General features: G+C 35.9%; 1 protein-coding gene across 3 annotated transcripts; it reads right to left on the bottom strand.

Moving 5' to 3' along the window:
• Window positions 1-8,325: 8,325 nt before the first annotated feature.
• Window positions 8,326-16,388, bottom strand: LOC119644270 (PR domain zinc finger protein 15-like). 3 transcript variants are annotated; one of them, XM_038043806.1, is made up of 11 exons: window positions 16,304-16,388; window positions 15,650-16,246; window positions 15,011-15,103; window positions 13,282-13,806; window positions 12,727-13,087; window positions 11,343-12,599; window positions 11,123-11,290; window positions 10,541-11,062; window positions 10,325-10,471; window positions 10,022-10,240; window positions 8,326-9,492 (listed from the first exon to the last, which is right to left on the bottom strand). In XM_038043806.1, the coding sequence occupies exons 3-11, from the start codon at window positions 15,053-15,055 to the stop codon at window positions 8,816-8,818; spliced, it is 3,921 nt and encodes a 1,306-aa protein (XP_037899734.1). In that variant the 5' UTR covers window positions 15,056-15,103; window positions 15,650-16,246; window positions 16,304-16,388; the 3' UTR covers window positions 8,326-8,815. The 3 variants fall into 3 exon arrangements, with proteins under 3 accessions (XP_037899734.1, XP_037899735.1, XP_037899733.1); XM_038043807.1 differs by having other exon boundaries at window positions 10,325-11,062; window positions 11,343-12,380; window positions 12,462-12,599; XM_038043805.1 differs by having other exon boundaries at window positions 10,325-11,062.
• Between the last annotated feature and the right edge of the window lie 254 nt (window positions 16,389-16,642).

Genomic DNA, 16,642 nt, shown 5'->3' with positions numbered 1-16,642 from the left:
TATGACAGATAAAAGAAGTTAACTAGGCCAATATTAAGGGTCATCAAAAATAGTTCATGCCCGATGCATATAGTATAACATATACTTGAGCATACACGATAAGGTAACTTGAGGCTAAATCAGATTTTGGGATTGAAATCTTGATTTCAATATGTGAAAGATACAGAAAGATAACTACGCCAATATTCACGTCATCAAGAATAATTCATGCCCGATGTATATATGTATGATTTACAGAAATTTCTTTCAGTTAGTATAACATATACTTAAGCACACGGTAAGCGTGCCGACATAAGTAAGTCGTCTACAAATCAAATACGATTTCCTTTTTCATTTATATCTTTTATCCAAAATTTTTATCAAGTGAGAAAACTAAGGTATTAACTTGTTAAACTCTTTAAAAAGATAATTTGATCGATTACCTCTTTCGAAGGGTATACGTACATAAATGGCTTAAAAATAAAAATTCCATACAATTATTTCTATGTACGAATATAGTTGCCATTTTATTTGAGTTTTCTTTCTTTTAGAACACGCTTTTTAACTACGTATTATTTTTTAATAATTAATTTTTCTTTCTTTTCTTTTGCTATAGAAATATTGTTATTTCCATTCCATTATATATATTCCATATACACTATTTTAGATACTATTTTAATACATATAAACTAATGTTATATAACAAACTATTCTAATATTCACTATTTCATAGTCCATATGAATTATGAATATATATATATATATATATATATATATATATGTATATATAAATTTTATTTTTTTTTTTTTAAACTATGCACTATATGCTAACTAGGTCGATTTAATGTGTATGTATAAATATATATACATATATTTATTTATATGTGTGTGTATTAATGCATTATTGAACTACTATTGATATAAAAGCCAATCGGTGGCCAAATCCATAACTGTATTATATAGAAAGAATTTATAACCAAACTTTTCTCTTTTACTTAATAGTATTATTATTATTTTCTTTTTTTTTTTCGTTAAATAATAAATTTAATTATCGTACATAATTTAATGAAATTTTTAAGTTAAACGGGTCATCCTAAGAAAGCCTAAGTTGATGAAGTCGGAATACTAAAATTCATTTCAAGTATCCTATATACATAAATATGTTCGCGTATACGATATGATATAATGTGTTTTTCTAATATTTCATTTCGTTTTAAATTCATAAATTTTCATGCTGTTATTCTTTTCCCTTTTATTATTATTGCAATTAGGAAACATTTCATTTTTTTACATTTTACATTTTAATTAATATTTCATCAATATTAAAATATAATGTTCTCACAATTTCATGATCATACGAATATAGATTATAAAGGAAAGTTATTTCAAGTTATGCTATTTATTGTCATGGCTGTTGCTACTCACAGTAACTTATTAACAATCAATAGCTTATATAAAAATTTGAAATTTCTTTTATCAAGTTCGCGGCGCATGTATGTAATGAAACGGGCTTCAATGCTGCCTAATCACCTAATATTGTAAGCATATTGTTGTAGTGTGCCGATACGGAGAGAGTACTGTAATCTGTTTACAGGCAGTACAATAAATGCAACGCACTCATCATCTACTTTTCTGCTATGATCCGCTCCGCAAGGTATCACATTTCGCCCGTCTGCATATAATTTAAACATAAGAGCACTTTTTCCTCATACACACAAACCAATAGAAACTTGATCTTAAACGAATATCGAATTCTTTTTGAATAAAGTCATCATTTTGGTCCAAAGAAACGGATAGGCTTACGCTTCTTATTAGTTCGGGATTATTGACAACGATCGCGTACCCAATAGAAGTCTAGACGCCGCGACGGTTCCACCCTCTTCCCTGCGCTTTTGTTTTAAACACATATATAAGGAGGGAAATATGAAAACATTACATTGAAGAGAAGAGTGGGAGAGAGAGAGAGAGAGAGAGAGAGAGAGAGAGAGAAATAACTAGTCCTGAAACTCGTTTTGTTATAAAATTGGTTAAATGAAAGTAAAATTTTGATTCGTGTTTTTGAGATTCGTTATTCATTTCGGAATTGCGGGTGTAATACATCGTCAAGTAATAGCAATCCACTGCTGCTCGGATTTTGTTCAGATATTTAAAACACTGTAGAGCTGTCATGGCGTAGAAAAAGTGTATATCACTTTCACTTACAATGCAACAGCTAACTAAAAATTAACTCCGGAAGCATTTCAAATAATGTTCGTAACCGCTATAGCGGAAGGAGGATATACTTTTTTCGTTTGTAAAAGTTAGGGACTCTAGAATATGTATACACATATATATACATGCTTGGTCAGCCTACAAATTCTGAGTCAATTGTGCCATGGTCGTCCCTTAGTCACCTACTGTTAGAGCGTTCACAGTTGCACAAATTAAGACAACGTTAGACACAAATTAAATGTCATTACTTTACCAAGCATAGTAGGTACAAACTTCAAAATTTTTACATTTACTTTCAAAGCGGTCTTAGATGTCATTAGATCCGTAATAGGCTAAAATTTATGAAAAACATTGATCTAAAAATTAAGAGAAACATTTCTTGGGGCCATTTGGGCACTCACTATGAGAAGCACACTCTGATCTCTACTCATACATAATTGAAAACATTGTTTACATTTTTACATCATAGCTTAAACGCAATAAATACTAACAAAAACTAAACTGAAGACAAAGCAATTCTGGCAATTTTTTTATACAACTTTGACTGGAATTGACTTAATCGATCAATTTTAGGTATAACCTAAGAACACCACTCCTGACGTAAACCTTTGCGAAAAATGATGTTGCGAATTGTTTTATTTGATAATCGATTTAATAAAAATTATTTTCCAGCAGCCCAACTTTGATAGTCGAAATTATGGAAGGGAATTAGAAATGGTCTAAGGCTTCATAGGAGGAGCTCTTCTAGCAAGTGGGAACAAGTTTAGCTTAAAAAGTAAGGCATTATTATCCAGTACGCTGTTAAGCTCTTTTGCTCTAGAATAGCAACAACATTTTCGTAACTGATGAGATGACTTTACGGCACCTTTGAAATTCAGTTACAATACAAGAGCTTTTCCTCTGCAAACATTTATCGCGCTAAGCAGTGTGTTAAAAATTTGTACAATCCGGAAATGTTTTCTTTTTTTAGTTGCAAGCTAGTTGAGCTCGCCTCCCGAAAAGTTATTTTTATGAAAATATCAGTCCGATGTTTACTAAAGCTATAGTTTATCAGTTACCAGCCTACAATTTTTGCGTTTTTTACTTTTTAGATTCCGACTGTGATAAATGGTTAGCAACAAGCTTTTCATGTTCTCCACAACTTTTCCAGTACTTCTAGTACTTCTTTGGGATCAGATAATGGCATATGGACTAAAGCAACGACGAACAAAAACATGCATATTTTCACGGGTCTCTGGGAGCTACCCACCTACTTTCCTTTATAGGAAAACAAATAGAAAAACATTAAGCTACGATGCCTATAAAAGTCCTTTTTGACATTTACGGAAACGTAACGTATTGAGAACCTCATCATATGTTAACTTTTTTTAATTTGAACCAATAATCTTAAGAAGGAAAATTTTCAGTTATTTAAAGGCGCATATTTAGTTTAGTTATTTAAAGTCGATATATCTTGTAATCACATATAAAGACTAGGAGAAGATGAGCTAGGGAACATGAGGATTAAGCGATTAAGTACCATATGCATGCAATGCGAATCAAAGATGCACCCGTTGATGACCAGTTGAAAAAGATGTATTCGTAAATTTTCTTATTGTAAGCGAATCAAAGAGAGTTATATGATCAGACTAAAATTTACAAGCAATGGTTGTTACAGTACCATATAAAACTTGGCCAGTTTTAAAAATATTTTATTTGTAAGCTTTTTATAAAGGAATAATACTTTATGTTGTATTACGAAGAAGTTTATCAGAATCGCTAGCTTAAGAATATATTTATTTCGAAATTTACTTAACGGATTTGCATCGCTGTAAAAATCATGTATGGAAATACTTTTCGTCTTCTTATATGTTTAAAAGAATTTGTAAGACGTGAGACCAATATATCTAGTACAGTAGTGAGCTTTCGGTATTCGCTGATTCTTCGCGATTGGTGAATGGTGGAGCCATTATACTGTAATATGTGTGGAAGGCAAGGAAAGATGTAATGGCAGCCAGCTACGTACTGCCTGGACTTAGTTCCAGAAGATTGACTGCAACCTTTAGCTATTAACTAAACCATTCGAAGTAGTAAGCGAAATTCTGAAGTCAGGTCAATGTTAAATTAAAAAGAAAAGTCAGCGTATTTCGAAGGCAGAAAAATGGCCCAATTTTAAACATATTTTGATGAAAATGGGTGCACCGATTTGTTTTGACACAAGGACGAACGCTATAGAAAGTCGTTCGGATCAGGTCACTTTTTCGATCACTTTCCCTTTTTGAAAAGGCGTTACGCGAATAAACGTTATAGTGGAAAACGGTATACGGTAAACTGTGGCCCAATATAGTGTTGTGACTTGTTTACACTTAATAATTACAGGGAAAAGAGAAAGAGAATGAACAGATTTAACTAAATTCATGCATTAGCTTGCTGTTAGAACTTTCGGGTCCACGAGCGCTTTTTCGCTTCACTGCAGTTGCCTTAATACATTAGTGCGAATAAAATGCTATTACATTATCTTCCAGCTTTCATTGGAAAATGATGCTCATTGCCAGCGAAAACTTTTTCTCACTTTTTCGCGCAGTAAGTCTCCTTGAGCGAAAAGTGAATCGAGAGAATTGAAGCGATTAGCAGCCAAGTCGTTCTATTTTTAACTGAAGAAATGACAAGCGGCAAGCTCAAACAACTGAAACGATTTCTTAACGGACTTAGCAATATATAATCGAGCTTTGATGTGCTGAAAACTTTGCTCCTCTTGTGAAAGATTTTATATTGCGAACTTTTCGCGACTAATATTCAATTTTGATGTTTGCGCTACGAAAAATTGTAACTTATAGCAGAACTATTCGCTCTAACCTGCAAAAGTACCCTGTAAATCGTAGGAGTGGGATTTTGCAAACCTAAAGGGGTGCCGCGTTATCTGCGATTAGTATATATCTCAATTTCCTTATCTCTGGAAGTATTCAAACAACTTGAAAAGATTGATGAAATTTTTTGAATGCAACCTTCTCTCTGCATTCATAATCGCAACACGAATCGTAACAGTCGCTCATACTGTTTGCCTGCTTCCAAGTGCAGACATTATTCCTCCAATAGTCTGTTGTCTAACATCGAGAATGACGTCAAAAGTATATTTAATTAGAGCATTTTGGAGTTGATAAAATTCTGAAATCAAGTCAATCTCGTCTATTCCTTTAATACTTAAAATTTATATACACGATCCTTTCGTAAAATTTGTTGCTTCATAAACGGCACGCGACGCGCTCACACGATTCTGTTTACGGGATGCAATGAGTCTAATAGATTCACCACGAGGCTGAGGAGGCTGAGCATGCCAAGTATTCCTCTTAAGGAATATGCATATGATTTGAACTTCATATCTGTTGATAAGCTATTAATGAAACTTCGACTGCGTGTCATAAGTTCGAACCATTCCTGCTCATCGCTTTTGAGGTACTGTACTGAGATTTATTCTAGCTTCTCTTGGGTTTTCAAAAGATCTTACGATCGGTCATATAGTTAAAAAATAATACACGATTAAACAATGTTTGGAAATTATTCGAATACGTTCATTGCTTTAGCGTACATGATGTAGACATTTCATAATTTTCCCGCGACGATAAATCACTATGGCTGAATATGGCGACGTTGATGACGGTTTATAGTTAGACATATATATATATATATACGCCAGTTCGAGCAAGTACGGTCGGCGTAGGCAGTGTGCACGAATTATGGGCGCATTTATCGAAAATCACTATACTCGGAACATAATTTCCGATTATTTGGGAGTTGTCCTGATGTACGCGTATTGATTTGCTAACGTTTTACAACGGAAAATTAGGAATTCCCTACCAAGCTACCTACCTAGCTGCGGAATGGCCAAATCGATATTCAGCAAGTACGGGCAAAATATCCATTGAATTTCGTTACGAAGAAGAAACATACGGCAAAGATTTGTTGATTTTGCCGAAATGGACGCAAGAAGATACCTATATTTAGAAATCGCTTCTAAACAAAATATTTGCGGTGGCAAAAAAAATTCAAGTTTTCTTGTTATTATCTATTTTTATACATACTTTGTTTTTATGGATTAATAATGTACGTTTTTATATATATTATACTTAAATAAATATATATATACATATATATATATATATATATATATATGATATATATCTAATTCGCCTGTGCTCACAAAACTATATACTAAATGAAAGTGAAAAAAAATTATTAAAATAACGAAAGGGTGGAGAAGAAAAAATTTATCATTTGACGAAATTTATAATTTTCACATAGACATATATATAGCGTTGAAAGATTTTTCTTTTGAAATATGCAGCAGCATATACATGTATATATACATAAATATACATATATATATATATATATACATGCATATAGACACATATATATATATATATATATATATATATATATATTCTTAACATTAATTTAAAAATAAACGTATACCGTCCTCTTTATTACTCTTATGAAGATATAAGATGAGATGAAATAATAATCCGATTCATGTCCACGAATATTTATATATCGGCATAACTAGTTTTCTCCTTTATCTACTCGTTAAAGATTCGAAAAATTTTTTGGACTACGTAATATATCTGATTAATATATAGGATGATCGTGTCTATGTTACGTGAACATAGACAATCTATTGTTTAGCTGCATACACGCACACACACATATCTACAATATTACATGTAAGCAACAAATATCAAACGCTATGTAACATGCACGCGCACATGTCTTCACGTATCGTAACATATCTGAAGGAGAATTTAGTCAACCTAACATATCCGATAAGCGTACCTAGTAGCATAGCAAAAATATTATTATTGCATATATAGCATTAGAGACTGATATCTAGTTTTCAGATGTTTAGAAATGCACACCGAAGACTTATGAAGCCTTTTTCTTTTTATATCTAAAATCTTGGCTAGAATTATTTATGTTCGTTTTCTACTGCTGGTAGTTGCGAATACTGAGATAACGGTTTGAAACTTAAGATACGATGATCACAGAGCAGTCTCGAAAAGAAACACATCTATACTTGTTCCAAAACTCAGAAAAAAGACGAAAAAGCAAAATTTGTCACTTACTTAAAAACTACGGAAGATATTGATTTAAAATTTATTATATATGTTTAATGTAATCGTCCGGTTTTTCAAAGGCTTGGAGCGAAATTGATCTTCACTAATCACCAACATTATCAAAAAAATGTACAGTTGCCAAAATAACGGATACTTAAGATTTCCCCTAAAGCAATTGCAATTTGTTTGCTGGTCGCTAACTATAGCTGCATGTGTGAGATTGAATTGTAAAATCAAGTCTACTTTAAAACGATAATTAGCGCATTAATCAATATTAATGAAAGTGTATTTCATCTGATAAAATTATATATATATGTATATTATGCGATGCATATTTCTTAGTGTTATAAACTTAATATACCTTCTAAGACGTGCAGTAACGAGTTTCAAAAAATAATATTTTTAACATACGCTCATGTGTTTCTTTTTCACGCCTATAAACAGATTTTTATAAAAACAAATTAATTACATATAAAAACTATTGTTAATACTAACGGAAAAAAATCTGCAGAGAGAGGATTTCAATATATTTTAATTGTTGTAAATATTTACTCAATGATATTTAATTATTTAATTGGATTCTTAGAAGACGCGTCTAATGTACAAGATATAATTAATTAGTTCTTAAATGCTAATCATTTGTGTCCTTTCCCTTAGGAGAAATTAAAAATGGGAACATAAAATTAAAAAAAAAATTATTTATTTTAAAATTATTATTAATTTTTTTTTTTTTTTTTTTTTTTTGATTATTTAGGGGCCCTTTCTAAATGCCAACATATATATTTTCTTTTTGGAGTAGCTGAGCTACTCTAAGTGCTTCGAGCATAGTTCGTTTTTATTACCAAAAACTAATTGAAACCACATTTAAATTATTGCACTTTACATTCATAATGAAATCTTAAACCTTACAATGACAAGGATAAGAACACAAATGATTAACTTGAAAAAATATTTAAAAAACAAAAAAAAAACTTTATATCGTTTTTTAAGTTAAAAAATAAAAAGTAACATATTTATAATTTTGATTGTAAAATAAAAAAAAAAAATTATTAAAACTTTTAAAAATTACATACTTAGAAACAAAACAAATCAGTTACAATTACAAATAATTATGTAATAATGTAAATTGAAGATAACATCTAAGACATGTTTCCATGTTCGCAACAATTGAAAATGGCGGATGTAAACGCTGAATGGCTTAGTTATGATGTTCATACTATGTTCGCAGTAAGCAAGACGCCGCCATTACGGATCAAGTGGATTTCTCATTAAATCAACCGTCGATGACCCATTCGAACATTCGAAAAGTATGTTTAGTAGTTCGTTCATTTTCAGTTCCATATCCCGATTACTAATTTCAATTAACATTTTCAAGCTTTTCTAAGTCGATAACTTTTTGCCTCCTTTTCTCATACATTTTAAATGTTACCTTAATTTTTGTGTTATTCTATTATCTCTTAAGTTAGATGATTTTTAAAATCGTACTACTATTTCCGCATTGGGGTATAGTTTTGCGCTTACCAGTCATTAAAATGTTAGTAAACAACGGGATGTTGCTCAACGTTAGCTGGTATGTGTTGCAGTTGCTGCATAGCAGCTCGAGCCAAAGCTTCTGGATCCGTTTGTATTAAAGCAATTGGCACTTGTGGTGGTGGTGGAGGTTGCTGTTGTTGCTGCTGTTGGACTTGTGATTGTTGAGGATTTTGTTGTTGCGGCTGTTGTTGCTGAGTTTGATGCGACGTAGCCGTAGTCACTACGCTTGACTGAGCTTGAGCTTGCTGTTGATGATGGGTCGCCTGCTGTTGCTGCGTTTGCTGATGCTGACGCTGTTCTTGCTGCTGCTGCTGCTGCTGTTGCTGATGTTGCTGTAATTGATGATGAGCGGCCGCCTGCTGTATGGAAAGTTGTAATAACTGCTGATGTTGCTGCTGTTGTTGCTGCTGTTGTTGCACTTGTTGTTGATGAGCTGTAGCCGCCGCTACCAAGCTGGCTTGTTGATGTGTTGCAGTTGCCTGTTGCTGCTGTTGCTGTATTTGATGTTGTTGCTGTTGCTGCTGCTGTTTCTGACTATTGTGCGACGTAATTGTCGAGGTAACCAAAGGCACCAAACTAGGAGGCAATTGCACGGTATTTGCGGCCGCCGTTGCTGCTGCGCCTGCAGTTATCTGCTGGATAGTATGCATTGTAGGTGTTGCACTGCCCTGATGTGGAACTAAAAACAATTTTGGATGATTGATATCTGCACTAAGACGATCTGCTCATACTAATTTTAAATTTTTCCCTATTTTAAAGTCCATACCCTTCGCATTTACTCGCCCCGATGGAAAACAGATCGGCCTAATGCGCTAAAAAGCAGAAAGATTTCTAGATTCGCGATTGAATTGACGATTTCAAATAATTATGACCTTTACAGTTGGAAAGCGTACTTACTAGAGAGACTTTTTGAGAGCGATTTACTAAAAAAACTTTTCGAAAGTTTATGTCAATCTTTCAATCCGTCGTGAACTTATCTAATGATATATAAAGTCGTAATGATTCCAAAAGGGAATACTTTTTACATTGGTTGACTCTCTAACGAAATCTTATAAAGTATATAAATTGTTGAGAGGCGTTGTACATATTCCAATTGAAATTCAGAATAAAGTCAGTGCAATACAGTTATTATTACGCTTTTGTCGTTCAACAAATCTTTGACACTTGACAGTGGCAGAAAATTGCATAAAATCTCTCGGTATACTTACTCAGCTCGCTTATAACTGGTTTAATTTCTTGCTTGACTGTGGCCAACACTCCAGCTGGTATTATAGGATGCGGAACCGGTGGCGGAGGCATTGGAGCATTTGGATGATTCATTTTCATGTGACGTTTTAGGTTGCCGCGTTCCACAAAGGCTTTACTGCAAAGCGTGCAAGCATGTGGTTTTTCCCCCGAATGCGAACGCATATGGGATACCAGATGACCTAGTTAAATGAGAAATTGGGTAGAAAGGAATGGAATGAGGAGACAATTAAAATGTCCAAAATATTTGTTCACGTTTATTTCACCTTTGCATATGAACTTCTTCGAACATTTTTCACACGAGAATGGACGTTCCATTTCCTGGCCCTTCATGTGGCTACGCTGATGGAACAATAGATTACCCTTGAGCGGAAATGATTTACCACAAGTTTCACAAGTGAATGGACGATCACCTGTATGGCAACGAGACATGTGATTTATTAAATGTTCCTTACGTGTAAATGGCTTGTTGCAGACATTACAGCAGTGCGGATTATCCCCCGAATGTTGACGCATGTGATTGTTCAAGTGCTCTTTTCGTGTAAAGGTTTTCTGACAGTACTCGCATTTGTGAGGCGAATCGCCCGTATGTAAGCGCACGTGGTTAGTAAGATGCTCCTTGCGCGTGAAGGTCTTCTTGCAAACAGTACAGCGATGCGGCGACTCACCAGTATGTTGACGGACATGATTAGTTAGGTGTTCCTTGCGCGTAAACGTTTTCGTGCAGAATGTGCACTTGTGCGGTGACTCACCCGTATGCTGGCGTACATGATTAATCATATGATCTTTGCGCGTAAAAGCTTTGGTGCAGTAAGTGCACTTAAATGGCGTTTCGCCGGTATGTTGACGTATATGGTTGACCAGATGTTCTTTGCGCGTAAACGTCTTTGAACAGTACGAACAACGATGCGGCGATTCGCCGGTATGTTGCCGTACATGATTCAAAAGATGTTCCTTACGCGTAAACGTCTTCGAACAAAAATCACATCGATGGGGTGTTTCGCCTAAAAAAAAAATGAAAAATTGTAATCAAAGAGTTCAAAATCCCAATTAAATATACACACCTGTGTGCCAAAGAATATGGTTGGTGAAGTGTTCTTTGCGACCAAAACTTTTACCGCAAATTTCGCAACGAAACGGCGTATCATTGGTGTGCGAACGCATATGATTTGCCAAGTGCTCTTTGCGCGTATATTTTTTGCCACAGTACTCGCATTGATGAGGTGTTTGCCCTGTTTATGAAAACGTAAACATAGGCACCAATTTTTCTAAAAGTTTACTTACCCGTATGCCACATGTAATGATTGACATAGTGTTCTTTACGCGTAAAAGTTTTTTTGCAAATATCGCAACGATGTGGTGTATCGCCAGTATGCTTGCGTACGTGATTGACCATGTGTTCTTTACGCGTAAACGTTTTGGCACAAAATTGACAACGGAACGGGGTTTCGCCAGTATGTGCGCGAAAATGGTTATCCAGATGTTCCTTCCGGGCGAATGTTTTCTGGCAAACCGTACAAGCAAACGGCTTATCGGTAGAATGCCGTTTCATATGACGTTCCAAGGAAGCATTATTTGCAAATACATTAAAACATACCATGCATGTGAACATGGAGCAACCGATATGTATCTTACCATGACTGGTAAGATCTTCGGAAGAGTTAAAGCCTTGACCACAAACCTGGCAATTGAAAGGCTTGCGTTCACTGTGATAGCGACGATGCACAATTAACTGATAACGAAACGAAAAGATTTTACCACATATATCACAGACGTGATGGCCGGTGGGAACAAGCGTATTGTCGGCGGCCACAAGAGCCGTCTGAGAGTTTTCCTCCCCACCACTAACCCCACCTTCCATTTTGAGTTTAATTAGACCAGTTGTGCATGCATATGTAGGCACGGTGGTCACAGCCGTATCGGTATTAGTGGTGCGTAGAGCGGAACTAGTGGTAGGTATCACGCCTGCTATGGTATTGGCGGCTGTTCCTGAAGTTGAGATTGTAGCTGTCGCTGTTACTGCAGTCGCATTACTCGCAGGCGTTGCACTGCTGTTATTACTTTCATTCGGCAAGGCGTTGCTAGTGCCAGCAATAGAGCTTGGTATAGAATGAGCAGTTGCCGACAAATTGACATCTGCCTGCATTTTGCCAAATACTTCATGATAAGTAAATAACTGGGAAATGTCTTCGATATTCACTTTATACATTTCGATGCCCGTGTAGCTTTTACCGCCAACCACCCCGCTGTTGTTATCTTCTTTGATTTCAGTTTTCGGTGCACCCAAGGTGATGGTGGACGAAGCGGCCACTGGTGTTATGGCTGACGAGGTCGATATATGCTGCATTATTATTTGTTGTTGTTGCTGCTGATGCTGATTTGTGGGTACTACTGTTATCTTACCATTTGAAATAAACGGTTTTTCATCTTTAATGTTCTCTTGTTGTAGCAAGGCCACTTGCTGTTGCTGCTGTTGCTGAGCTGCATGCTGCTGCTGTTGCTGTTGTCGCTGACGACTGTCGTTATCGTTCGAATTCAAAGCTTAACAAATTAGAAAAGAAAATAAAAATCTGTTAAATTGTTAATTTATACAATATTTGCTCGAACTGATGCTCTTAGGTGCCAAAAATTGGTGGCTGACTGATTTAGGGAAGCTTAAAAATGTTACCGTGAATATGCATCTGTGATTGTTGCTGCTCTGCAGAATGACGTTGCTGTTGTTGCTGTTGGGTTGCAATTATGGTCCCATTTGGCAATTGTTGTTGTGGGCCTCCCAAAGGTGCGTTCGCTAACATCTGTGTTTGATGAACTTGCAACGTTTCGGCACAATTGCTATTATTTGAGGAGGCTTCCGTTTTTGTAGTTACAACTGCTGTATCGCTGCCCGCTCTCGCAGTTGATATTGTAGGCATTAAAGAGGATATAGCGGCTTGACTAACGGCTGAACTCAAACTATACGGTTGAACTTGACAGCCATGATTAGGAGGAGCGCTTTGCAAGAAATTGGTCACCACTAAGTATTTTCCCAACTGTAAAGAGTCGAAAGCAAAAGACACAGTTAGGAAACTACGAATGACACAAAATGATTGGATAGAAAAAGATATAAATAGCTTCGGCGGCGACTTCGTTTCGTACAATCAATGCCTAAATAAGCTGCATAAGCATTCGCTTTCCTTCTTTTTTTTTGTGTTCTATTCTTATATTCAATTCAATCTTAGCTTACATTTTGTGAATTATTCGGTAAAAGTGTTGCCGTTGCTGACGGTGTTGATGTCTTAACGGAAACTGCCGTTGCACTTGTGATAGCATTTAGCAAAGTTGGGATTGTAACGGTGCTTTGATTACTTTGCTGAGCGTGATGATGTTGCAGCAAAGTCGGAGAAGGCGTCTTAACTACCACATTACTATTAGGAGCTGAATAGCTCACAGACGGTGGCCCAACGACACTCGCTGAGGTTTCTGCTCCCGGCGTACTTGTAATTGCAACTACTCCCGATGATAATGCCGTCTGCCGTATGATGCCTTGATTATCAACCAAAAGTTTGCCTGGTGTCGATTTTGTTAAAACTGGCGATGGTAATGTTAATGATATAGACGGGGCAGGTGATGCTGGCGGGACATTAAGAACGCCATCACCATCATTGCCCTTACCCCTGTCAGTAATAATTGCAATATTAGACGACGACGACATATACGGCCGACTAGTTGCAATAGATTGTTGGTGTGGTTGAAGCGTTAAAATATGCGACTGTAACATTTGTTTTATCTCCTTTAATAAGTTTGTATTTAAAAAGAATATTTTTTTTTTTTTTAAATAAATTTGTTGAATATTTTTGGTTAGTTTTGCGATTGTCACTTGGAAATGATAAGTGAAATGTTGTTGAGGATATAATTATGGGCTTATCTTTAATCATTTCTACTGCTTGCATATATATACATACATCATATATATGTGTGATATATATATATATATATATATATATATGAATGAAAAACTGATTTATATGTAAAGATGACAATTAACGGCATGTTAAGAATAAAGATCGTGTTAATCTTATTATGAGTAAATGACCCCTATGTACCCAACACCTATACTAAATTTCTTCTTCCTTTCGTTACATTTACGAATGTTATAAGACATTACAGAGCAAACAGCTTTCGTTTGTCAACGTAAGATTTTATCTTGTCTGTTTGTCGCTACGACATGTTGTTGAATTCTTTAGGATCGTCGTAATTGACAAGTAAGTTTGGAAGTGTGCGCACGTTCGCTTAATTGATGACCGACTACATTGTACAAATCGGTTTGGCCTGGGCCTAAAAACTCGCGTAATATGTCAAAAGATAAGACGTCGGTCGATAATTTGTGGAAGTTACACATAAATATCATCTTTAGTAATGCAAACAGCCTGTATGTAGGAACTGTCGGCTCCCAAACAACGTTCATCATTTACTTTTCATCAATCACACGCCGAATTTAATGTTTTAAACCAAGTGGTTTAGGAAGCGGCGGCCGGAAGGCTCAGAGTACGGGCAATATCTCAGTCAAGTTAACTCAACTTTTGCTAACTAATTAAAGATCTGTGCGGTCAGGTAAAGTTGTAATAGAAAGAAGCCATTCTCCTATTGACCTATTCTTGCGGGTTAACTTAGAGAACGAAACTAATCAACTGACCATGATGGACAAGCTCATGTTGGACGATTCTTGGCAGCAAGTACAAACCTTAACAATTTAACTTCACAGTTATTTAATGGTGGGTAGGTCTCACTCGTTACAGATGAAATTTTTTAGAAGTGTGAGGAATTTGGGACTAACTCCTTAAATTGTATACAAAGTTGATTATTGGTCTATTCCGTTTTTCATGTTCACTATTAACTAATTATATATTTTTGTTATATATCTTATTGTTATTATAATAATATAATATAAGTATTTTTATTGACGTCGTACATACCGAATACAACATCTGCTGAAACCTTAAAGAAAAACCCCGCCACATGGAGACGGGACGTCAGCGTACAAGCGTAACAAATTATCATGGAACCAGCTGTAAGTGAAGATAAATACAAAAATTAACATTCCGGTTATTGCTGCCACAGCGAAGGAGAACTTTGTGATATTAAATGGGTTTGATGCATGTGACGTGAAAAACCAAGAAGCACTTCATTAAAGATGGGAACGGGGACATTTCAAGTCTTTTTGATGAGGACGAAATGAATTTACTTAGTTTTTTAAGACTTGTCGATGAAGAAATAGATGAAATAGGCAGCATAGAATTATAAGAAGTGCTTCACACGGAAGAATTAGGTAGAATAGAATTAGAAGAAGTGGTCGATGCAAAAGTATTAGGTAGAACAGAATTAGAAGAATTAGAAAACCTCGCGTAAGTAGAGAGACCTGCATTAGGTGCTTTAAAAGTATTAGGCACCTCAACTTCGAATTCATTGGAGAATACAGCATGGCAGTAGCAAAATGACCGCCTTAGAGAATAAATTAAGGCGTTAAAAGTCGTGGACACGCGCTTCAAAAATCAACAACAACAGCAAGCAGCTCAACCACTGCAAATTTAAACTTAAACTAACATGGTACTAACCGCAAGGTAAAGTTGAAGAAAGCCGTGGAGAAGGTAAGCGGCCACGATAGAGTAGTGCAGATACATTTCGGTGAAGTGTACACCAATGGTATGGCTCATTTCAACTCTTCGGAGGATAGAATAGCTGGACGTAAATACAGCAACAGCAGCGCGAACGATTACCGAACAGTCCTCGTGGCAGCGCGAAATCTGTTGACCGCGTTCAAGTTTCTCTTAAGTTATTATCCATTAACGTCGCACAAAGAAGTCTTCGATGGCCTAGACGTGAAAGCAGTGGTATTTGACTGAAACGCCAGCAAAAATTTGGGAAGAGTTACAAAATAAGGCTTCTCCACGAATACGCGCATATATTGGTAGCGTTCCAAAGCAAGATGAGGAATAATGCCAGCAACTACAACCACAAGACTTTCACCGAATTGGCGGACGCGACGAAGCCCGAACACATCTTGTGACCGAGGAGAGAACGCAGTCGGCACTAATGCACACTGTGGATATTGCAGGTATATGTCAATTTTTTAGTGAAGAAGACGAGGTGGAAACGGCACAAACCACTTGCTTCGTAAGTGCAATAGTTACTCGTTACGTTAATGGACGGAGCTGAAAGGTAAAAAAGAAGAGTGCAGCAGATTTTTTGAGGAGCATTTTAAGACAAACCGTGTAGGGATTGACACTTGACAAATTTTTCCGAGAGAACTTTGCCGAGCTACCGGAGGAGCTCAGGGTAAGCCCAGATCTGTTGGAAAGGTTTTTGGCCAATAGCAGGACGAGTCGTCAGTGGAAATCGCTGCAATGGACAAGCGGATTCAAAACCGAGGACGATTAGGAACTTGGAGACCAGGTCGAAGAACAATTTGAACCCTTCGACCAAGATGGAGTAGCGTTCAACGATCTGGAAACGCGCTACCTCCTCAAAATATATATGCTGCTCTATTTATAACAATATAATAATATTATTGTTGTAAAAAAAAAAAAAAATTGCGCCAGGTTTTATTT

The sequence above is a fragment of the Glossina fuscipes genome, unplaced genomic scaffold, assembly GCF_014805625.2.
Source record: "Glossina fuscipes isolate IAEA_lab_2018 unplaced genomic scaffold, Yale_Gfus_2 105043, whole genome shotgun sequence".
Classification (NCBI taxonomy): domain Eukaryota; kingdom Metazoa; phylum Arthropoda; class Insecta; order Diptera; family Glossinidae; genus Glossina; species Glossina fuscipes.
This window is presented reverse-complemented; position numbering and strand designations above follow the sequence as displayed.